The sequence below is a fragment of the Chenopodium quinoa genome, unplaced genomic scaffold (genome assembly GCF_001683475.1).
Source record: "Chenopodium quinoa cultivar QQ74 unplaced genomic scaffold, ASM168347v1, whole genome shotgun sequence".
NCBI classification, from domain to species: Eukaryota; Viridiplantae; Streptophyta; class Magnoliopsida; order Caryophyllales; family Amaranthaceae; genus Chenopodium; species Chenopodium quinoa.
Window position 1 is genome coordinate 818357 of NW_018745523.1, and position 24560 is coordinate 842916.

The window sequence follows — 24560 nt, forward strand, 5'->3', positions numbered from 1 at the left end:
AGAGAGCTATAGGTTGCAAGTGGGTTTATAAAACCAAATTTAAACCTAATGGTGAGGTTGAAAGATGTAAAGCTAGGGTTGTTGCTCGGGGTGATAAGCAAATTGAAAGCAAGGACTACAAACACACTTTTTGTCCTGTTGCTAAATTAACTACAGTCAGAGTAGTTATTGCTTTGGCTGCTGTCAGAAATTGGGATATTCAGCGGTTGGACATTAATAATGCCTTCTTACATGGGTATATTGATGAAGAAGTTTATATGCAACCTCCTCCTGGTTATTTTAAGGCTTCTGCAGGTCAAGTTTGTAAGCTAAACAGGTCCATTTATGGACTTAAGCAAGCTTCTAGGTGTTGGAATAAAGAGTTGAGCAAGTTTTTGATTCAATGGGGTTTTACTCAATCCAAACAAGATTATTCTATGTTCATTTTACAGTCTGGTTCTTCCTTTACAGTTGTGGTTGCATATGTTGATGATTTGTTGGTGACTGGAAATGATGGGTTTGTTATTGCAGCATTGAAGACAGATTTGCATAATGCTTTTACTATCAAAGATCTAGGGGCTTTGAAATATTTTTTGGGTGTTTAAGTGACTAGATCAGACTCTGGTATTTTGTTGAATCAGAGAAAATATATCTTAGATCTTCTCAGAGATCAGAACATGGAAAATTGTACTCCTGCTACTTTTCCTATGCCTAAGGGATTGAAGTTAAGCAAGTATGATGGGGAATTAATTCCTGATCCTGAGGTTTACAGAAGGTTAGTTGGGAAGCTGTTGTATTTGAATCTTTCAAGGCCTGATATTTCTTATTCAGTTCAGCAACTAAGTCAATTTTTGAGTGAGCCTACAGCTCCCCATTTGTCTACAGCTGTTCATATCCTCAGATATCTCAAGGGTTCTATCAATATGGACCTGTTTTATCCAGCAAATTCTGATATGAACTTGATTGCTTACAGTGATGCTGATTGGGGTACATGTACTGATACAGCTAGATCTTTGACTGGTTATTGTATTTTTCTAGGAAATTCTCTTATTTTCTGGAAAACAAAGAAGCAGAAAGTGGTTGCTAAAAGTTCTACAGAAGCTGAGTACAGGAGCATGAGTCATACAGGTGATGAGGCTGTTTGGCTGGAAGGTTTGCTGTCAGAGCTTCATGTTTCTGTTCCTTTGCCAATTGTCCTTCATTGTGACAATGTTTCTGCTCAACATATTGCTGAAAACCCATGTTTTCATGAGAAAACTAAGCACATGAGGAGAAAAAATCAGAAAATTGATGTTCATTACATCAAAGATTTGGTGCAGTCTGGGTTTATAAGGTTACAGCATGTGAAATCTGCTTTGCAGCTAGCAGATATTATGACCAAGCCACTTGGGACTGATCAACATAGATTCCTGACTTCCAAGATTGGTCTTTTGCAGAATTCTTCATCTCAAGAATGGACTGGCTCGAGTTTAGCCTGTCATTCTTGAGGGGGGGGGGGTGTTAAGCCCCTATGCCACGTCAGTTTTGTACAACTGGCTAGTTTGTTAGCTCTAACAGAAAGTTGTTAGAGTTTGTTATTATTACACTATATATTCTGTAATTATAAGATTATTCTCTAGATTTTTCAATAATAAATTTCCTCTTATAATTTCTCTCATATTCTCTCTCTAGAATTTCATCTTCTTCTTCCGCTTATCACTCATTCAATAAATTTACGACGTGTAATATTTAATAAGAGTTGCTATGTAGACATGGTAATACTTCGTAATAATATTTTGGACTGTTGCCTTCGCATTGCGTGCTTACAACACAGGAAAATATATAACTGAATAACTAGAGTTTATTTTGTGATAAAATTTTCAATATCGAAGTATATGAATAACAAATGTGATTTTAATAAATGTTACTCCGTAATAAATTTTATCATCAATAATTTATAGGAAATTTTGTTTTTATCTCCAATTCTCTGTTCAATAAATTTTATGCTCTTATATATGTGAGTTGACATCCTTTTACCCAGGGGCGGATCTAAGGGGGTTCATTGAACCCACAGATTTTTAGAAAAAAAATTTTAAGTTTTATTTTTTTTTGTTCATAAAGCATGAAAAACTGATATATATATATATATATATATATATACAATTGATGTGCATAAATTTTAGTTGGAAAATAGCAAAGCTCAGTGGTTTGGCCTGGCACACTAGTTTCGTTTTGGGCTTATTGGTCAGAGGTTCTTCTCTTTTCTTACTCTTTTTTTTAAAAAAAAAAATATTTTTCCCTTTTCCTTCAAGGACAGAGGTTCAATATTTACCCACACTCCTTCTATTGTTTTTTTTTAATTTGTGATTCTGATGTTGGAAAAAAATATGTACAGTCAAATGGTGTCTTGTTAGATTCAATTCGTCTAGAAAAATGCTTTAATGATATCAACTTTCTTTAATTTTTACAAAAATTTAATCTATAGAATTTGCATTGACAAGCGTAAAATCCTCAACGTTGCAATTTAAAAAGACCGGGGGGCTATATCTTATTTTGTAACGATACCGAACCCCCACTTCTGAATTCCTGGATACGCCACTGCTTTTACCTAAATTAATTTCAATTAATTCTTTCTCCAATATGAGTCCAATAATAGTAGCAACAAATTAAGCAGTATATTGTTTAAATAAGTTGTATGATGTGATGAAAAATTGAAAATGCAAGAATTTCATTATATCACGAAGGTATAACACCGGCCACAACATGCAGCCCAGGCACTAACCATTAACAAAACAATCACTCAAACTAATTTTATCTTTCAAAAAATTAGCATCTCTTTCTGGTAAAACTCCAAAAAAAATCAATCAACCATAGAAACCTAGAAATTTATATCATATAAAACGATAGTACACCAAATATCAATTAATCAATTTTGGGGGAAATTCATCCGTTTGACCAAGCAAAACTATAGAAGCCGCTTAAAATTTCAACCTAAAAATTCATAAACCAATCAAAATCAAACCTAGGTAATTATGAGTATCAATTAGATTAAACACCACAATTTCACTAATTAAAATCATGAATAAAATACCTAAAAAATCAATATCAAAATTCAACTTATGAGTGAGAAACAAACCTACCTGAAATGTAGCACGTAAATCTTGAAATCTCAGTTGAATTGTATTGAAATCGGGAAATCAAGTTTGGGAAAGCTCAACCGAATTTCATGTGAAGGTTTTGATGGGTATCGAACTCATATCCTCCTTACAAATATGTGAGGCCTTAACCACTAGACTATCAAGCACTTATGATTATTTAATGTAATGTTTAATATTTAAAACACTGTTTCTCTATGTAAAAAAATAAAAAAAAGGGGGAAATTATCAATAAACCCTCGTCGTTTTGACTTTTATCAATGATACCCTTCATTAAACTATCTATATCAGCGCAATTAGTGGTTCGTGGAGGCGGATATACCATGCGCATGGTGCATCCGTTCCCAAAAAAAAAGCGGAAAGAACATTGTATAGAGACGTAAAGAACATTTAGCTAAAATGAAAAGAACATTTAGTTAAGGTGAAATGATGTTATTGAATTGTAAAGATTCAAGAAATGAACATAACACTATCTTATAAAGAACATCATCTTCAATCTTTGTCACATTGTTCTCAAATTCAACATCTATATCCAGATTCATCGAATTTTAAAAAGGTAATTAAACAATGAATTTTATGATTACAAAATATTCTAATTGAAATCTAAAGTAACACAATTAAAAAAAAATACAAAATTTCATTCAAAATTACCTTTGATATTTGATTAATAAATCACTCCATTAGCAAAACAATGATTAAAAGCACCGCGAAACTCGATCTAAATGCGTAGCCATTGTCTTTTATCACAATAATTTCTTTTTCTTTATAAATTTTCTATTTCTCTCTCTAAAGTTTTTATTCCTCTCTCTAAAAAATTCAAACAAGTGAAATTAAATATGAGGAAATATACAAATTTCTAAATTGAGATTGAGAAATAATTACCAAAACTCTTCAATTATGGAACAAGTAATTCATTTAAAGATTGAAAAGCTAAATGTTCTTTAAAAAATACTATTATGTTCTTTTTTTTTGAATAAAAATAATATTCTTTACATTATATTATCGTGCTCTTTATTAATATTACGAATGTTCTTTATTTATATACAAAGAACATAAAGGTGGATGTTTTTTTTAACAAAATAATTATATGTTCTTTACAAAACAACTATATGTTCATTACAAAACAACCATATGTGATGTTCTTTATAAAATAACTATATGTTCTTTACAAAACACCCATATGTTCTATACTGAACAACTATATGTTAATTCCGTCTTTTTTAAAGAAGAAGCGGATGCACGGAGCATAGTGCATCCGCCTCCACAATTAAAATTCAGCGGTACCCCTATAATTTTACCTTAATTGCTACAATAACCATGTCGTTAAACACACGTTAAGTATAATCATTTGACAGGTTTAATGGGGTGGGAAATGTCAAAAATACTTAAATGCCTCTATCATTCAATCTCTTTCCAAAAATCCCAAAAGTGTTCCTCCTTTTTTTTTTCTTTAATTCCCTCTTTCTTGTATAACCTTCACCCCTTATTCTTGCTCCTCCTAAAATCATACATTAGATCATTAAATGAAGTTGAATTCATAGTAGTACCAACTAAAATCTCATACACAACAACATTTGGACATGTCCTAAACAACCTCATTAAGTCACCATCATCTATTGGCCAGTGTTTATCTCATCTATAAGCATAAGAAAAAATAGGGTTCATTATAACTACTCTCTTTTTTTGTAACTTATCTTCAAATTCTATGATTAAATCCATTAAGTTACATTAATCAGGGTCCACTTCAATATCAATTCTATGCACCTTATACTTAAATCGAAACACAACCTTCTCATTCTCATTCTCATTCATTCTGCAAAATCAGTATACAATCACTTAATTTAACCACACCAAAACATCACAATACAATTTCACACACAACACCAATTTTAATATCTGAAAAGATTAAAAATTTAGCAATTACTTTGCAAAATCAGAAATAACACTGTTACATGCAATCATAAACACAATTTCACACTCAAATGTATTTTAATATTAGAAAAAAAAATAAAAAAAATTAGCAATCTAACATGATCATATGTAAATAACCATAATTCAGAGCTAAATTTAACTTTTGTTTAACGGCATGGTTACCGTAGCAATTAAGGTAAAATTATAGGGATACCGCTGATAATGAAAGTTTAATGAAGAGTTTCATTGATAAAAGTCAAAACGACAAGGGTATCATTGATAATTTCCCTAAAAAACTGGGTCACGTGACCCACCGTGCACAAGGGTGGCTCCGCCACTGGTTTTGAGAACGAAGATGAGAGCAAATTTTTTTGATAAGTGAACAAATTGAGGGTTTTATTTCGCAAATTTGTTCTTCAAGCCAAACGACAATACAAAATCGAGGGCATAATCATGTTATATAGAGAGTTTTGTTTAATTAGGGTTTTAAAAATCAATTTGGGTTTTTTTTAATTAAAGTTAGGGTTTATAAATTAAATTTTCGGAGTTGATTCCATGGTTAATTAGTTACAAAATTGGTTCTTATTTCTTGATTTACAGCTGATTAAGGTTGCAATTTGATATTTTTTTATTTGCAAGGATCTAAGGAGAGAGAGAGAGAATAGTTATGAATGTATCATTTGGCATTCAATTTGGGTCGGTGATTGATCAATAATGAGGGTTGGCAAAGAGAGAGGAAGAAGGAAGAACAAAAGTAAGAATCAAAGGAAAAGAGAAGGAAAATTGGCGGCAGACCCACAATGGCGTCATTTAGGAACAAAGGTGGGAGTTTATTTTTATGTTTGAAAAAATGTTGGAGGTTTTTATTTATTTTTTTTTTAAAAAAAAAACCACTTGAGGTGGTAATTTCTAAAACATGAGCAATAGTTTGTGGTATTTTTTAAAAATTTCTAATAACACGACGTATAAGCGCTATTATAAGGTGAGTATCATTTTTTTTTAATAGCGGAACCCCCAAACCGCTGTTAAAAAAAAATCGCTATAAAAAGCTAATTTACTAGTGTTGTTGGGTTAGTGCGGCCCAAATTTCGTAGCCCAATTCATTATATGTCAAGGTTTTTCAAGGTTTTTAGAAAATTCTAAAATAATCGAGAAATTGATGAAGAATGGTGGAAGAATCTAAAAACAATGAATGCTCAAGAAAGTTTTAAATTTATGTGGACAATTTGATGAGCTTGTGTGTAGAAAATTCCACACAACACTTCCTCCACCTCCTTACATCCCCTATAAATATAAGGTGTTGGAAATCATTTGGAGTATGTATCCACCTACATATCCTCCAATATTTCGATACTCTCATACACTCTATAAGTGACCCTCCATGCTTAGAGAGAATTTACCTAAGATACATATCACGATCGAAGTTTCTACCTACACATAATCTTCCTAATCCACTATTCTTAATTTGTATTACTCCTTTGCGAGTTCCTATAATGAGAGTTCTCTTATAATACTCACCCTTTCAAAGGTTCTTGTACACTCTTATTTTCATATAGTGGATTATTTTTACGCTCGTCGTTTCTGAGCTTTTTTTATAATAGTTCCCATGTTAAATATTGTGTGTTCATTTTTACTACTTATCTTGTCTTTACCTATCTCCTACTTATTTTGTTGATTACTAATATCTTTAATCGAATTTATAACATGTTATAAAAAGTTGAAATTTTAAATGTTTGTATTCGAACAAATCTAAAAGAATTTATTGAAAAAGTATCGAGAGGTTTTTAGTAGCTTCAATCTAAGCTATCCAGATAAAATATGAGAAAGAATACACAACATATGAACTTTATTAGCTTTTTGAAAACGCAAAAGAAATGGTTTGGAATATCGACATTAGAAAACACTCCCTATTTGATGAAATTTATATTTATAAAATTTGGTCTAATTGTTTAGACATCAGAAGTTATTACAATTTTTTTTATTACAATACTAATCTCTTATTTATATAATTGTTTTTCTCAAGGGTTGTGAATGTGCGACTCGAGAAATGGATGTTATTTTCGAAGTGGAAAATATTTTCTTATTATTTTTCATTTGTGATAGATATGGGTTCATTATTAATTTGGTGAATGAAGTTTGATTGTATTGGCATAATTATTGTTGTAGCAAATCTAGCAATAATGCAACAATTAGGCTTGAGAAACTCAATTCTACACTTCCATCACTAAATATACATTTATATTAGGATATTTGTAATCCTTAGGGTTAAGTATATGTATTGAATACATTTCATGCAATAAAATTATTTTAGTAATGTATGATAAAATTACTCCTTGGTCAGCTCAACACTTTATATTTTTCTATGATATTTCTTTTTGCTTAATTTTCATTGTGACATAACTATTCGTCTATTGCCACACATAGATACCAGTATACAAGTAAGGGATTATTATTTGAAATAACTGATAACTTTGTCAATCAACTCAACACAAAACAAATATTGGTGCAAATGATAAGGCCATAAGGGTCAAATTAAAGGGTGTATCACCATTTGAAGTAGGCATCATCATAAACTATTAAGAATTTACAGGATAGATTATTAAGCAGTTAAGCACTTCTTAATCTCTCAAAATTAATTAAAATCTCACAATACTAATTATCATCGCCACGAGGCCCTCGAGGATTTGATTCACACAATATACGAGGCCTTGAGTCATGTAATTGTTGTTCAATTGGGAGTAAAAAATTGCACGTTATCGCTAATATATTTTAAATGCGGTCCTAATATAATCATATAAAAAGTAATTAATTAATAACTAATTACGAGGTTAAGGGTGATCCTAATCTACTATTTTCTTATCATCAAATACATGCACGTACACATTATTACAACCTCTCTATAAAAGGATCCTCCTCATCTCTTCTAATTCATCATTATCAAACAAACACAACAAAAGAAAAAAAAAAACATAGTTCAACAGCTCAAAATATAAGAAACTAAGTGGAAAAATGGAGATGAAAAAGGCGATTACTTTGCTAGTTTTGGCAACCTTTATGGTTGTTGCTAATGCAAGAATATTCGAAACGAAATCCGAAATCCGGCAAGTCCGGGACCTATTCCCTGAGCCCCTTGCAAGCATTTTGCTTCAAGAGGTTGCTAAGAATAGCAATAATGGTGGCAGTTGTAGAGATTTAGACCAATCTTGCATACCATACGTCGAAGGGTACCGGTGTTGTTCGGGTTATGACTGCTCTCCCTACCCCGTTGTGTCGATTATTCCTCCCGGTATTTCAATGGAACTCAAATGTGTTAAACTTCCATTCGGAAATGCTGCATGATGATCTTCAGCGCCCTAGTGTACGGTCGTCTATGTTTTTGTAGGTTCCTAATAAGTACTCCCTCCGTTTTATTAAGTATTTTGTTTCTCTTTGTATGTCGTAGAGTGTTGGGTTTATCTCCAATTCTCGTTTAATAAAATTTATGCCGTGTATTATTTTATAAGAGTTGCTATGTAGACATGGTAATAATGTTTTGGACTCTTGCCTTCGCATTGCATGCTTACAATACAGGAGAGTTTACTCCTACTAAGATAGTATATGTAGTAATCGCCAAAGCATCATTGTGGATCAACATGGACAATCAAAAGGGAGAAAGCCCCTAAATGGTTATCAATACCGATTAAATTATGAGACATCGTAACCAAAGATGAACTAGATACTTTTCCAATGTCAATCTGGCTTCTTTAGGAAATGGATCTTATAACATAGACTTTTCCTGTTTCAATTTGGATCCTTTAGGAATTAAATATCTCATGTCAATCAAATAAACTTTTCCCATAAACTCCTTTAGGAAATGGATACATTCATGGTAGAAATTTGATGTAGTTGAGGACTGTTCATGATTTCAATCTTAGGTTTTGAGGATATAATGTTGTCTTTGTACGTTTGATCACCTCATTCGAATGATTACCTTAGCAACTTTTTTTGCTAATGTAGAAGCATGATACTTTTTCATTCAAAAATTTTACCATATACCACTGAGTTAAAGTTTAATTCACCATATACCATAGAAAACTTTCTAATACACCATATACCATTCAGTTTAACTAAAATATCACAACATGTCATTAATGACTAACGGACGTTAACACCGTTAGTCATTAAGGCTAATAAGGCCACGTGGCAACATATAATTGGTTCCCTTTTAAATTACTTAATTTTAAAATAATTATATAATTAATTATCAAATAATAATAATAATAATAATAATAATATAATAATAATAATAATAATAATAAACCAGCCACCCACCTCCCCCAGCCACCCACCACCCACCAAAGCGGAATCCGACCAGAACCCCCACGCCGGTCCGAAATCCGACCAAAATCCCTCGCGCCACCGAGATCCAACCACTCGCTAGTGCTACTCCACTTCTAAAATCCGACCAAAACCCTTAAACCACCGTGTCCGCACCCTAAAAACCCCATTTCTCCTTCGAAAAACACTTCTCTAACCACTAGTCGGCACCCAAACCCCCTCCCCCGCGTCGGCGAACTTAATTCGCCTCTCCCGGTGCCGTCTCCACCTCATGAACCACCACGTACGCGAAACCCTAAAATCGAAATCAAGGGTTTCGATTTTGATGTTTTGGGGTTTTAGGGTGGTGGTTTTTGGCAAGTTTGATTGTGGTGACTTATGGGAGAGGATTTGGGATGCCTGCAAAGGTGGTAGCTGGAGAATTATGCTAATGTGGTGGTTGGGGATTTGGGCTAAGGGGGTGGTGGCTACTGGCTGGGGAATCGGGAGGTAGAGGGGAATTGCTAAGGTGGTGGCTGGAATTCGGGAGGGAGAGGTTGTTGGGTCGAGATTTTCACCGGCGGAAGGGGGGATGGTCACCGCCAGCCAGGTTGTGGACCAGGCGGCCAACCGGAGGTGGGGGGTCGGGGCTAGGCTATGGGCGGCGGTGGCTAAGGGTGGCTGTTTTTTTTTCATCATTATTATTATTATTTTTATTTTTTGATAATTAATTATATAATTACTTAAAATTAAGTAATTTAAAAGGGAACCAATTATATGTTGCCACGTGGCCTTATTAGCCTTAATGACTAACGGTGTTAACGTCCGTTAGTCATTAATGGCATGTTGTGATATTTTAGTTAAATTGAATGGTATATGGTGTATAGAAAGTTTTCTATGGTATATGGTGAATTAAGCTTTAACTCATCGGTACGTATATGGTGAAATTTCCGCTTTTTTCATTTATATATTAGGGTTTGTTTGGAAAATACAATGTCTAATGAGTCTGATCATATCAGTGGTCTACTAGACCATTTAATCCACTCGATTGGGTTGTCTTTCCTCGCACGAAGTTGTACAAACATATGTGCTCTCGCGCAGGTGGCAATTTTGTTGAAAAACATGTCTAATCCTTGATTTAACTTGGAAACCAGACGTGCCTAGGCATTTCATGACTCTTGAACAGGAGCCTGAATATGAAATAATTGTAGATTAAATGCTCAAACACAATACGTACCTGTACTTGAAGCGGTTGGTGATAGAATTCTATCCAGAAGAACGAAAAGATGAGTGGTTTAGATTTTAAGGGGGCGTCGAATTTACAAGTTGGAATTTAAGCGTAACTTGAATTTGGACGACTTTCAGTTACCAAACATCAACACTGAATATCTAGAAGTATTGTTTTACAAGGGATTTAACTTGTTACAACGGAAGCTATCAATTATGTACACTTAATAGAATCTGAATTCCATACAATTGATAATTGTGGAATTCAATGTTGATCAAATTATGATCGGATGCCCAAATTAAGTATTTCGATTTTGGATGATTGCATGGTGGAAGATGCAGTAATAAGGATAACTTCGAGTTCATTAACTCATATTTTCTTGAACATTATGAGAACTATAATATTGAGATTTAAAGCTTTGAGTGTTTATCATATGATGTAGATGTTTCAATTATGTAATTTGTTAATTCATAAATAATTTTATGTATGTTAATTATTTCATTCGTTATTTTAAAGCACTATTTGGATTTTTCCTCTATTCATACAACTCCTTTAAATTTTGTTTGTGATTAATCCGTTAGAAAAAAAATGATTAATTATCAATATTTTATAATTTTTACTTAAATATAACGGCCAAAGAATTACATTTGTAAATGTTAATGACAAATAATGCAATTTTTAAATAAATGAAAATTTTATTAAATAGTTACTCCCTCTGTGTTTTAATAAGTGTTACAGTTTGACCGGCACATAATTTTAGGCAATTTAACTGACTTAAATAAAATAAGAAATTAGTGGGATAGTTGGGGTATTTAAAAATTGTAAAAGAAAGATCGTAATAATTTATTGTAAAGTAATGAATGTGAGAGGAAAGAAATAATAAAAATGTAATAATGAGTTTGGGTGGTGACCATGAGAAAGAAAGATATAATATTAAAATGAAGCTTTTTGCCAAAAAAACAAAGTGTGACACTTATCAAAACACGGCCGAATTTGGTAAGTGTAACACTTATTAAAACAAAGAGGAAGTAGAAAAAATTCATACAATTAATCTCAACCATCAGTTTTCATATTAATCTCAATTATGGGTTATTATTGTGATTGACTTATACTTTTTTCTTTGAACAAATTAAATCTGCAATAATTTATCTCCAAAAAAAAAAGTCGACATTGTTAAAATTAATGAGTTCAAGGAAGAAGATGGAAGAGAAGAGCTGACATTGTTGATTGAACTTAACAGCAATGAGAGAAAATATAAGAGCTATATTTTAATAATTTATTGCTTAGTATATTGAAAAATATGGAGGCATTATGGCTCGTCAGATCTCGGTCAATTTGACTTGGTCTTTAGTTTCCAACCCTAACTTAAGTTTTGCATTTTCGATAATTTTAAACTAAGAATCAACAATCACCATGGTTCAAACAAGGGCATTAATCAAGAACGGTATTGATGCTAAATTTCGTCAAGTAGGATTTGATGTGGGATACGGGCTACGGATCAACTAAATTAAAATACGGAGTATGGAATGCGGAAAGTAAATGACGGAAAAATAAAGGGAGAGGGAGGAGACACAATATGGTGACGCGGAAAACCCCAATGAAGGTGGGTAAAAACCGCGGGTGGCAATGAGGCCTCCAATCCACTATAATACGGGCATAAAGCCAATATTTACAAGTACAATGAGTATTTTACGTTTGATAACATAAAAGTGTATGAGTAAATGTATGTACATTAGGTGTAGGACTAACGCAGTACGACAAGGAGATTGATTAGGTGCATTATTATGGGTAGAAATGTATCCTTGCAAGATTATACAAAGGCTTAAAATATAGTAGCAAGGAAGGAGTGTTTGTAGTGGAATGATGATGTGGAGAATGGATGAAATTACTGTAGGAGTTCATGGGTATTTTCGGAGGTTTGGCAGGAGGTGGATCAAAATGGTTTTTTTGTCAGTGGCTAATGGATGATCCTCATGTGAGGAACTTGTTTCCTATTTATAGAGCTTTCTGTACGTAGTGTCGAGATATTTGGTGGTTGTTGCATAGTAATTTCTTGATTCCCTCAACCGCTTCCTTAATTGGTGGAGTAGTGGTTGTTTCCTTTACTTGGTCTTCTAATGAAATGTAGACTTGTCCTAGGGTGTAGATACATAGTAGCAACCTTGAACACTTATTCTTGTTGATCCATTGTTTCTCCTTGATTCTAGGGAGCACTCGTAACTATCTTGACCCGGTCTTGTAGCATCGACCGTTAATTATCATTATCGGTCAAACATTGTACAAAATTACCCCACGGCACGACTAATAAAAAGAATGCTGAGGTTATGTTTTTGTAATCTCTAATTTTAATTTTATATGTATGTTATGGTATGATATGATTGATTTATACAAATACTCTGTTTAGTGGTATTGAAATATGATTCTCTTATCACTTGCACTAAAGATTGTTTCATTTTCAAACCTTCCTATTCATTGGGGGTTAGGGGAATTTTAATGGGTTGTGGTAGTGTGGATTTATAGTTGGGCGAGGTGGTTTGGTAGGTTAATAGGTGGTACATTTGGGTTCGGGTTAAGGTTGGGTCAGATAATTATTTGGTCGGATAATCTTAAAGTTGAATCATTCTTGGTTCTGGTTCAAGTTCAATTCGAATAAATTCATTGTGGTCAAGTTGAATTTATATAATTACGTCCTGCATAATTTGTTCAAGCATTATCAAGATTTATTAAACCTACATACGAAGTAATAGAGAACAAAATGTATATAAGCTGAACAAATTGTACCAATATATTAGCTGAACAAAATGTATATAAAATTTTATTAAACCGTCCATGACTCGCTTCAATAACAGGTTGTGTTGGGTTACAACGTTTTCAGGTTCTAATAGAGTCGGGTGCCAGTTCGGGTTCAGATTATTGTCAGGTCGGATTAAATCGGTTGATGGTTACTATCGGGTCAGGTGCGGGTTCGGGTTTAGGTCATAAAGTATTTGATCAAATAGGTTGTCAGTTAATATCAGGTTGGGTTCATGTCAGGTTACGGTTCACTAATTTTACCCCATTGTTCAAGTACTGGTCAGGTTCTGATCATTACCGGTTCAAGTCGGGTCCTCAAAACGGGTCAATTGTTGACAGCTCTATTGTGAACCTGATTTGTAGAGCAGCCTGAAATCATGTAACACATTTTGATTCTTTGAACTAACACTTCCAAGATGGACGTGAATAATACTTGGCAGTTTACATGCATCCTTGCATAATAAATTAAATTGATCGATTCAATTTGTTATTATTTTCTAACATGTATCTTATAATCATCTAACATATAAACAAACTTTAACAAAACATTGATGGATCCAATTTTTTTTTAGGAAATGAGCAAAAGTATGGCCAAAATCCTTACTCCTGTAGTTTCCGCCATCACCACCAGTCCACTATCACCTTCTTTGTATCTACCTTCCCAAAAACCTCGATTGGATTTTCCAATTTTTCCATTAATTATCAGAAAATCAACACGAGATTGACAAAATTAACTCGAAAATATTCAAACAAAAATGATTGTTCAAATTTTCAATTTTTTAATTTTTCAAATATCTTCATTAAACGAGCAAATCAATAACAATATAGTTGCAAATCAAAGTAATAGAAACATTCATATGGATTATCAATCAAAGAACTAACAACCTTCTTTTACTCGCCTTGGCCGTCAGTGGTTGTTCATGTTGGGTCACGTGACCTAGCAAATTTAAGATTTAAAAGTAAATGAAATTAAAGAAAGAAAATTAAGAAAGGAAGTCTATGATGTAGTGATAAACTAGCATAGTGCCCGTGCGATGCACGGTTTATAAATCAAATTATTAAACCCGTAGGAAAAATAAAAATAAAAACAAAGGTAATTCATTTACTATTAAAGGACTTGGTTACTAATGGTCAATTAAAAAAATTAAAAGAACGTTATTTGAATAGTATTTTATGTTATTTGAATTTCTTTTAATTTTTTTATAATGTTATTCTATTAATTGAAAAATAATTGAATAATACTCCACATAGCTATCCCCTCAAAAAAAAAATACTCCACATAGCTATATAAGAAGTGAACTAATTTATTTATATCTCCTGTTGAGAAAAAAACTAAAATTTTCTTATCATACCATCCGCATCAATAGCTACAATCAATCTAATCTATACATGTTTTATTTACCCGTCGCACTCATTAAATCTATAAACACAATAATAACCTTATATTTGACCTACCAGGACATATATTTTCCTAAGTTAACCATTGTGCCAAAAACTATATATTATATAATAGTCACATATGTAACCAACAACTGATTAAATATAGTATACAACACTAATACTTCATATATAGGTATGGATACTGATAATTTTATATAAATAAAATATACATAGTATATATTACTAAGATTTATCCTTACCTTAATTATAAAAAGGTTAACAAAACTCTTATAATAGTGCATGGACATTTATATATCTAAAAGTGTTCTTTTTACATATATTTTCCCCCATTTAGTTTTAAAAGCCTTAAAATTGTCTCTTGAATTCGCTAAATTGATTTAAAAGGTTATGTTTATTTCAATATTTAAAGCCATTTACTATTTTCATTTCTTTTTGTTTTAATTTTTCTATTTAGAATTTATTAGACTATTAGGTTTCAAGATCGAAGTCAATATTTTTTTTACCGTACAATCACTAAATCAAAGTCGCTCAACTAAAGTTTTGGACATTGCATAGCTACACAACATCCAACACATTTAATGATTACATGCAAATAATTTTAATAAAACTACGCATTCGATATAAGTTATTAAACAATTTAACTATATATACATTTTGATAGGTTTATATCTTTCATATTAACAAAAATTTACAAATGTTATTATATTTTGAAAAAAAAAAATTAGACTTTGGAGTTTTGTATAAGATAGATAAAGGATAAATTAATTCCCGTCATATATGCATTGAGTTTTGCGTGTTCTATCCGGTTTACCCTTTGGGCTAATCCAGATTTGAGGATTAGTTCTAGGTTATTAGGTTCTATTCCCCTTCCGATTGTTGTTGCAGGGGAGCGAACACAGGTCCTCCCTACCTAGTGTAGTCTCAGTCACCACTACACCAACAACCAATTGGTGTAGTGGTGATTGGGACTACACTTGGTATGGAGGACACGTGTTATAAATATTATATTATATACATATACTTTTTATATTATAAAAAATATTATATTATATACACATACTATTATAGTTAAAAGTATTGTATGTATAAAACAACATAAATTATTGCACATGATTGTTGTATATCTAGTATAATACATGAGCAATGCACGACTTTTAAATTCATAAGTAATAGCATTGTTATTACGAATATTACAATTTAAAAAACGAGTAATAGTTATAATACATTTTATATCTGTCCCTTTTCCGTCAAAAGTCTAATTCAATTTAACTTTTATTCTTCTGTTTAGATTGGTTATTGGTTCAATTTTTTTTTTTTTTTTTTTTATGCAAGAAAAACAAAAGGTCATTGTAAAAGGCCGATTAAAATTAAATTTATGTTCAAGATTATGTATTTTTTTTCCAAGACAACATTTCGGCTCAGCATTCAGTGTTTGTCAAGGAGTACAACAAATGATAAAAAGTAATTTTTACACTATTTTGTATCTTTATCAAAAACTTTTGTATTCATCCGATTACTTGAATTGAATTTAGGATAACTTGTAGACTATTTTGGGTAACTTTTATCAATAAAGCATAAATAACTTTCTTTCATTACAGGGTAGCTTTTATAATAGGTGCACAATATTTTATTGTACATCTGATTTTTTTATATGTTTGTATTGATTTCATAATTGACGTCAAACTAAATTCTATCGATTTTATTTATAAAAAAAAATATTAGCCTTTGAAAATACGAAATATTTGTTCCTTAATTATGTCACTTTAATCATATTGTTTCAAATTAGTTATTATTCTTTAAATTGACTGTAAAATTGGAAAGACTTTATGGATTATTTGTAGTATTGGAAAGTATATATTTATTATAAAAAAAAATTAAATCAATATTTATGTTAGGAAATCATGAAAATCTTATGCATGTATAGAAACTTGCTTTTATTGTTTGAAGTTTAACAAAAATAACTATGCTTGAATATGTAAACAATAATTATATAGATATATTTTATACATAAGATAAGCCAATGAGAGAGTGACATTTGTCATCCTCACATTGAGGCGCTTGTCTTTTAGTATTAACAAAAAGATTCTTTAAATTGACTATAAAATTGGAAAGATTTTATGGATTATTTGTAGTATTGGAAAGTATATATATTTATTATAAAAAAAAATAAATCAATATTTATGTTGGGAAATCATGAAAATATTATGCATGTAAAGAAACTTGCTTTTATTGTTTGAAGTTTAACAAAAATAACTATGCTTGAATATGTAAACAATAATTATATAAATATATTTTATACATAAGATAAGCCAATGAGATAGTGACATTTGTCATCCTCACATTGAGGCGCTTGTCTTTTAGTATAATATATAGATTCTTTAAATTGACTATAAAATTGGAAAGATTTTATGGATTATTTGTAGTATTGGAAAGTATATATTTATTATAAAAAAAAAATCAATATTTATATTGGGAAATCATGAAAATCTTATGCATGTATAGAAACTTGCTTTTATTGTTTGAAGTTTAACAAAAATAACTATGCTTGAATATGTAAACAATAATTATATAGATATATTTTATACATAAGATAAGCCAATGAGAGAGTGACATTTGTCATCCTCACATTGAGGCGCTTGTCTTTTAGTATTAACAAAAAGATTCTTTAAATTGACTATAAAATTGGAAAGATTTTATGGACTATTTGTAGTATTGGAAAGTATATATTTATTATAAAAAAATAAATCAATATTTATGTTGGGAAATCATGAAAATATTATGCATGTATAGAAACTTGCTTTTATTGTTTGAAGTTTAACAAAAATAACTATGATTGAATATGTAAACAATAATTATATAGATATATTTTATACATAAGATAAGCCAATGAGAGAGTGACATTTGTCATCCTCACATTGAGGCGCTTGTCTTTTAGTATAATATATAGATTCTTTAAATTGACTATAAAATTGGAAAGACTTTATGGATTATTTGTAGTATTGGAAAGTATATATTTATTATAAAAAAAAAAAAAAAAATCAATATTTATATTGGGAAATCATGAAAATCTTATGCATGTATAGAAACTTGCTTTTATTGTTTGAAGTTTAACAAAAAAAAAACTATGCTTGAATATGTAAACAATAATTATATAGATATATTTTATACATAAGATAAGCCAATGAGAGAGTGACATTTGTCATCCTCACATTGAGGCGCTTGTCTTTTAGTATTAACAAAAAGATTCTTTAAATTGACTATAAAATTGGAAAGATTTTATGGATTATTTGTAGTATTGGAAAGTATATATTTATTATAAAAAAAATAAATCAATATTTATGTTGGGAAATCATGAAATATTATGCATGTTTAGAAACTTGCTTTTATTGTTTGAAGTTTAACAAAAATAACTATGCTTGAATATGTAAACAATAATTATATAGATATATTTTATACATAAGATAAGTCAATGAGAGAGTGACATTTGTCATCCTCACATTGAGGCGCTTGTCTTTTAGTATAATATATAGATAGATTCTTGAGTGTAATTTTTACCTTAGATTGGCAGGGGTCAGGGGATCAAATCCCACCACAAATCCTTTATGTTTTTTTTCATATTATTGTTACATATTATTGTACATTCATACTATGTGTCCAAAAACAAATTGTACATTTATACTATGTTTTGTTTTTCTTTTGTTTCATTTGATTTGTATTATTATTTGGGCCTAATTGTTTCTATTTTCATGAAAAAAAAAAAATATGTACATTTTTTTAAAAAAAACTTTCATACTTTTAATTTGTTTGACTATTTCTTCCACTTGACAATTTACATACTAGCCTATTAATTTCTATAATTTTTATTTATTCTTCATTTCATTTAAATTATTGTATATATAATTTTTTTTCTTTACATTTAAATCAAAGCATATATATATATTATCAACAATCATAATTTTTTTTGTACGTTTATTTTATTATATACATCAATTAACTAATTTAAATTATCTTATGCGATGTTCGATAACTACGAAATTCCAAACTCATTATAGGTATTTTTTGAATTGAATCCGCCATTGCTTTTATTTATTTGATCCTAGCTATGTAGTCCATAACAGTAACCTATATTATATGATTAATATCAATTAATCTTATTGATATTATGACTTAATATTTAGAATAAAAAGGAAAAATACATATAATATAACAAGTTTCTTTAATTTTGTCCTAAAATTCATCCTCCTCCTCCATAAAATCATCCTCAATCACAAAATCATCCTACACAAAATCAACCCTTTGGATCGATTAATGACGGTGACTCAGCACCTATAAATCATGGATCCGCGCCACTGCTGGCCGCCATTGAAGCTAGCCCTTGTCACCCATCAATTTCTTGATTACCGTCGTTGGTAAATCCTTACATGTTCACATATCAACATTTTTTTTTTGCAGACTGTTCACATATCAACATATATTATACTTCTATGTTTCATTTTAATTGCAATGATATACTTTGTAACATTCATCAAAATCTAGGTAAAATTTGTTTTTTTAAAAAAAAAGGTAAAATTTGTTTGTGATTGGTAAACTGAGAGAGAAAAATTAAGTTGCATGTGGTAAGTTGAGAGGTAAAAAGAAATAAAAAGTAAAAAAAAAAAAATGAAAGCATTTGTTGCAAATAATTTTTAGTATCAATAATTTTAGTTAAATACAAATAAATTAAAACAAATGTACCTAGTAATAGATTACAACTAGGTCAACCCCGTGCGGTTCACAGTTTTTAAAATAAAAATTGAACTATAGAATTTTAACACATACTGAAAGAAAATAACTACTTCCTCAGTTTTCCTAACTAATTTCTAATTAAATATGAATATGCAATTCCTTTTTTTTTTTTTGACACAGAATATGCAATTCCCAAAAGTGCATAATTTTCATATTTAATCAGGAAATTTGAATTAAATTATATTATTAACTATTGTTAACAACTTATAAATAACTAAATAGCATAATATGTGTAGAAAACCCAAAATTTAAAAATTCAAATGGAGTATAATTTTCAAAGCAATGTTAAAAAGGGTAGCTTAAAAGGGAAAAAAATTGATATCATCCTTGTATTTTGGAGGGAAAAAATTAAACAAAAAAATGACAAATTGGTATCAGCGATTGTTTTTTTAGTATAATTATAAAAGATTATACAAGTACTACTAAGATAGAGAGCAACAGCCAAAGCGAAGTTGAAGAATGGACCTAGCCCAATTGTTAGTCTACTCAAGCGTTTAAGCCCAGAAATATTGGCTCAATTATAAACCCAGTCCTAGTCGTAGATTGACCACGTTTGATTTATTTGGAGTGGAGATAACTTTGGTGTCCATGTCCATTTATAAATTTATTTTACTTATTAGGTGAGCCCAACCGAGCTTGGTTCGTTCAAGAAGTTGGAGTGTGCCAACACTGCCAATAATTCATGAATTGCTCGTTAGTTAACCGCGTCAAGTTCATACAACATCTTCAATCTTCATATAAATTAACAAAAAAAAAAAAAAAATTATACAAAGTAAACAAGTTCTTTTAAAATCAACTATTTCGCCTTTCCAATCGAGCATAATAATAAAATATTAATCATAATTTTAAGTTTTTTATTTTTAAAAAAAAAACAAGAATTTGTATTTAAATTAGCAATTGTGACTTATAAAAAAATATTATTAAATGAGCATTGGGCCTTTCTTATAAATAAGTTTGTCATGAATATTTATAAATGAACTAATTGATGGACATATAATGATTTTTCCATGGAAACAAAAAAATCAAACCAGTGATTTTCATTAATTTTTATGAAACATCTCGAGTATATTTTTGTTCATATACGTTGAAAGACTTGAAACTCATGTTTCAAACAAGTTTCAAAACTTATTCAACTCATTAACAAGCATGAGCGAGCTCAATTTTGTTGAGAATTTAGATTTGTTTACACCTTTTTTTTTTTTTTTGACGAGTAGCTTGTTCACACCTTAAGAGCATTTACACCTTAAAAGCATTTAGATCTTTCCTATTACACTTTCTTAGAACTCGCGTGAAAGACAATGAAACCTCATTGTCTTTTTTTTTTATTTATTTATTTGAATTGTTGCTTCACCAAATTATATCACATAACCACATAGATAGTTAAAGCCTCAATTAATAAATTCATAGTTGCTATTGAATGTTTGTTCTTGGACATTAATTCAATCATATTTAATGTAATCCCTCTAAATTATTTCCCTTGAATCAATCATTTGCTTTGGTGGAAGCAACACTAACTAATCAATCAAATAAACCTCGTATCATAACCGACCTACACACTTCTTTTTCTCATAAAAAATAACTTTCGTCATTTTTCTTTTTTGAATGTAGCACTAAGAATCTAAGATCCTATTGGCCAAGAAGTGGGCCTACACAATCAATTCCACCTCTCATACATTGCCACGTTTGTAATTAAATATTCAGGGTAAATCATCATTCGAGGCATTATTCCCCTCCTCTCAACTACTGCCACATGGTTCATGAACCTAAAGCTCCACATAAAACAAATTTATTAACTACACAACATTATCAAACATTCGGTGGTTTCCATTTCTTTAAAGATCTTGTATAAAATGTTAATATTAATTTATTTATTTTTTAAAAAAAGTATGGCTTTGATAGAGTGTTATACAATATACATACATTTTATATAGTACATACATATTGCTTTGTTTATGTAAAGTTGGTTGTACTTTGTGCATGATATAACTAACATTAGTTTTCAATCCACATAATTATGTTACTTATGTATATCTTATAAGATGCATGCAATTGTATGATGAAAGCCCTCGCTTTCTCAATTCTCACCCATTGATTGTATAAGCAATTATACATGAGAATGAGAAATGAATCACATTGCATTTAACCATTATCACACATTTGTTACCCTTTTAACTTCATCAGTAACATTACCAAATAGCAAAAAATGAACTACAAGTAACACTTATCATTATCCTTTTCCGTCCCTTCTTATTTGTTTCCATTCCAATTCATTTCTTAGATCTATACCAAACATATAATACCTCCGTTACAGGTTATGTGCAACGATTTGACATAAAGCAGAGAGGAAAAATGTCTAATCGTTGCACATAACCTGTAACGGAGGTAGTATAAAAGTTGTCTTACACTTAACTTAGGCTATAGTATAGTATTTGCAGTCAAGCAAGCACAAATTGTGTAATAAATTAACTAAATTTTAAATACATTTATTTATTTAATTTGGACTTATGGAGTACTAAATAGTTAACAAAAATTGAAAACATAATTACATAAATGTACTATAAAATACAATAATATGGGGGTACAAAATTGTACTTATCTCAGCATATTTTAATATTATAAATCAATTTATCCGATTTCTGATGATATGTACTTTCTTGGTTTCCTCCATGTTTTTTTTATTTTTTAAGTAATAATTTCTCTTAAAATAAATTAGTAATGCATAAAGGAACATATAGTCTATGATACATACGAATATACGATTACGTAACACTAATTTTCTCCTATATATACCCCTCAAATAAACTTCACTAAGATATCCAAAAGAACTTTAAAACATGGCTTTTGAAAGTAGTACTAGCAACAACTCCTCCACATTATCTAAAGAATGGAGTTTTAGAAGCACCTCTTCTTCCTCAATCTCCAACAATAGTAGCACCACCACAAATTACCTCCTATCTCATTGTATCCGTATCAATATCGAACCGGTCGAAAAACTAATCCCGGTCCACCACCCTTATTACAAATGCATAGTCACCTTAAAAACACCAAACCACCACCACATATCTTGCTTAGCAACCCAAGGTAAACTCCTCTACGCCGCGTCTGGCAATCAAATCACCACCTTCGATCTAACCACGTTCTCCCCAGTAGTTTCATTCGAGGGCCGGGATTTGTCCTCTGGAGGGTTCATCAAGTCCATTGCATTCTGCGAAGATAACAAAATCTTGACAGCTCATCAAGATAGTAAAATCCGAGTATGGAAACGACACCGTTTAGAGACAACCCTCCCAACAATGAAAGATAAGCTACGTCGTTTTGCTTGTGCGAAAAACTACGTGCAAGTTAGGAGAAATAAACGGAAACTTTGGATACAACATAACGACGCCGTTTCAGGGATGACGTTAAGTAACGGGTTAATATATACCGTTTCATGGGACAAAACGTTGAAGATATGGAGGGCTACGGATTATAAATGTTTAGAGTCGTTAACGGCGCACGAAGACGCCGTTAACGCGGTAGTGGTTTCGAGTAACGGGACGGTGTATACGGGGTCAGCTGACGGGAAGATTATTGTATGGGAGAGGGGTAACGATAAAGTGGTGCGACACTCCAGGGTAAGTACCCTGGAGAATCATAGATCAACGGTTGTGAATGCATTAGCGTTAAGTAAGGATGGAAAGGTGTTATTATCTGGCGGTTGTGACGGAGTCGTAATGGCGTGGGAGAAAGAAGGGGAGAATGATCGGATGGTAGAGAGCGAGGTTGTGGGAAGTCATGATGGAGCTGTGTTGTGCTTGCTCGGATTGGACGGACATGATTTGTTTGTGAGTGGGGGTGCGGATCGGACGGTTAGGATTTGGGGGAGAGGTGAGGGGGAGTGTGGGAGTGGGAGTAAGGGGTTGTTTTGTTGTTTGGGTGTTTTGGAAGGGCATGATAAACCGGTGAGGTCGTTGGCGGTGGCGGCCACTATTTTGAGGACGGAAAACGGTGTCGTTTCGGTTTGTAGTGGGAGCTTGGATGGGGAGATTAGGGTTTGGGAAATTATGGTGTCTGAACTCATTAACAATAGGCCTCCCTACATGAAAAAATATTAGTGGTAAAAGTAGTGTACGGAGGGAGTATTAGTTATTTATTACTAAAGATAGAAGTTTATACGAGTAATAAAGAATGGATGTTTGTTTTAGGTAAAGATTTCTCCAAAGGTAATTGTTATTGATTAGGATATCCACTATTGTTTATAAATTTTTGTTTAAGCCATGTCTAAAGTTACCTCGGACAAATCTTCATCCTTTGTATTGATGTACTGTGTGATGTAATGAATTATTACAAAGTATTATTACTATATTTCTCATCTTATGCTCCTATTATAAATATGTGCATGGATACTTTTTTTTATTTATCTTAAATTTTGGTTCAAGTCAAAATTAAAATGCCTCTATATGTAAACTATTATGCACATTTTCTTAATAGTACTCTTTATCAGCAATTAAAAGTATATGTTTAATGTGTGTTTATTAAAAGTACGAGTTTTCACATGTACATAACCCAAAAAAATAAAATAAAAAAGTACAAATTGAAAAAATAAATTTAGATTACGTTTTATTGATTAAGGAGAAAACATTATTGTTAAATTTATAAGGACTACTTATATTTAATTTGACAAAAAAAGGAGAGTAAAATAATAATGGATTTAAGATCTATAGTGTAATATTTGTTAGTATATGATTTATATTTTATACCGCCTCCGTTAAAAAAAAAAATTGACTATTTTTTTAAAAAAGTGGTTTACATGAAGTTTTAAGGGTTCCATAATGAAAAGATTGAGAATGAATAATTAGTCATTTATCACAAGAATCTTCATCTAAATAAAATAAATAAATGATTTTGATCTAGAGTGTTTATATATCATTAATTCTCAAATTTTCGTATACATTAGTATATATTTTTTAAGTAACTACGTGAGATAAATTGTCTTATTAGACCGAAACTTCTTACAGATTAACCCGATCGAGTTTATAGGCTAAACATTTTGA

General features: G+C 31.0%; 2 protein-coding genes across 2 annotated transcripts; both read left to right on the plus strand.

The window, feature by feature from the left end:
* The first annotated feature begins 656 nt into the window (after positions 1-656).
* LOC110715425 (uncharacterized mitochondrial protein AtMg00810-like) lies at positions 657-1466 on the plus strand. The gene has a single exon (XM_021894008.1). It carries the CDS (start codon positions 657-659, stop codon positions 1464-1466), a length of 810 nt encoding a protein of 269 aa, XP_021749700.1.
* A 20895-nt stretch (positions 1467-22361) lies between these two features.
* LOC110715426 (protein JINGUBANG-like) lies at positions 22362-24184 on the plus strand. Its single transcript, XM_021894009.1, has one exon. The coding sequence runs from the start codon at positions 22362-22364 to the stop codon at positions 23619-23621; it is 1260 nt and encodes a 419-aa protein (XP_021749701.1). The 3' UTR covers positions 23622-24184.
* Positions 24185-24560: the final 376 nt, after the last annotated feature.

Bases quoted from the DNA above. Each gene is read 5' to 3' on its own strand.
- LOC110715425 (XM_021894008.1), top strand. From the start codon at position 657: ATGGAAAATTGTACTCCTGCTACTTTTCCTATGCCTAAGGGATTGAAG.
- LOC110715426 (XM_021894009.1), top strand. From the start codon at position 22,362: ATGGCTTTTGAAAGTAGTACTAGCAACAACTCCTCCACATTATCTAAA.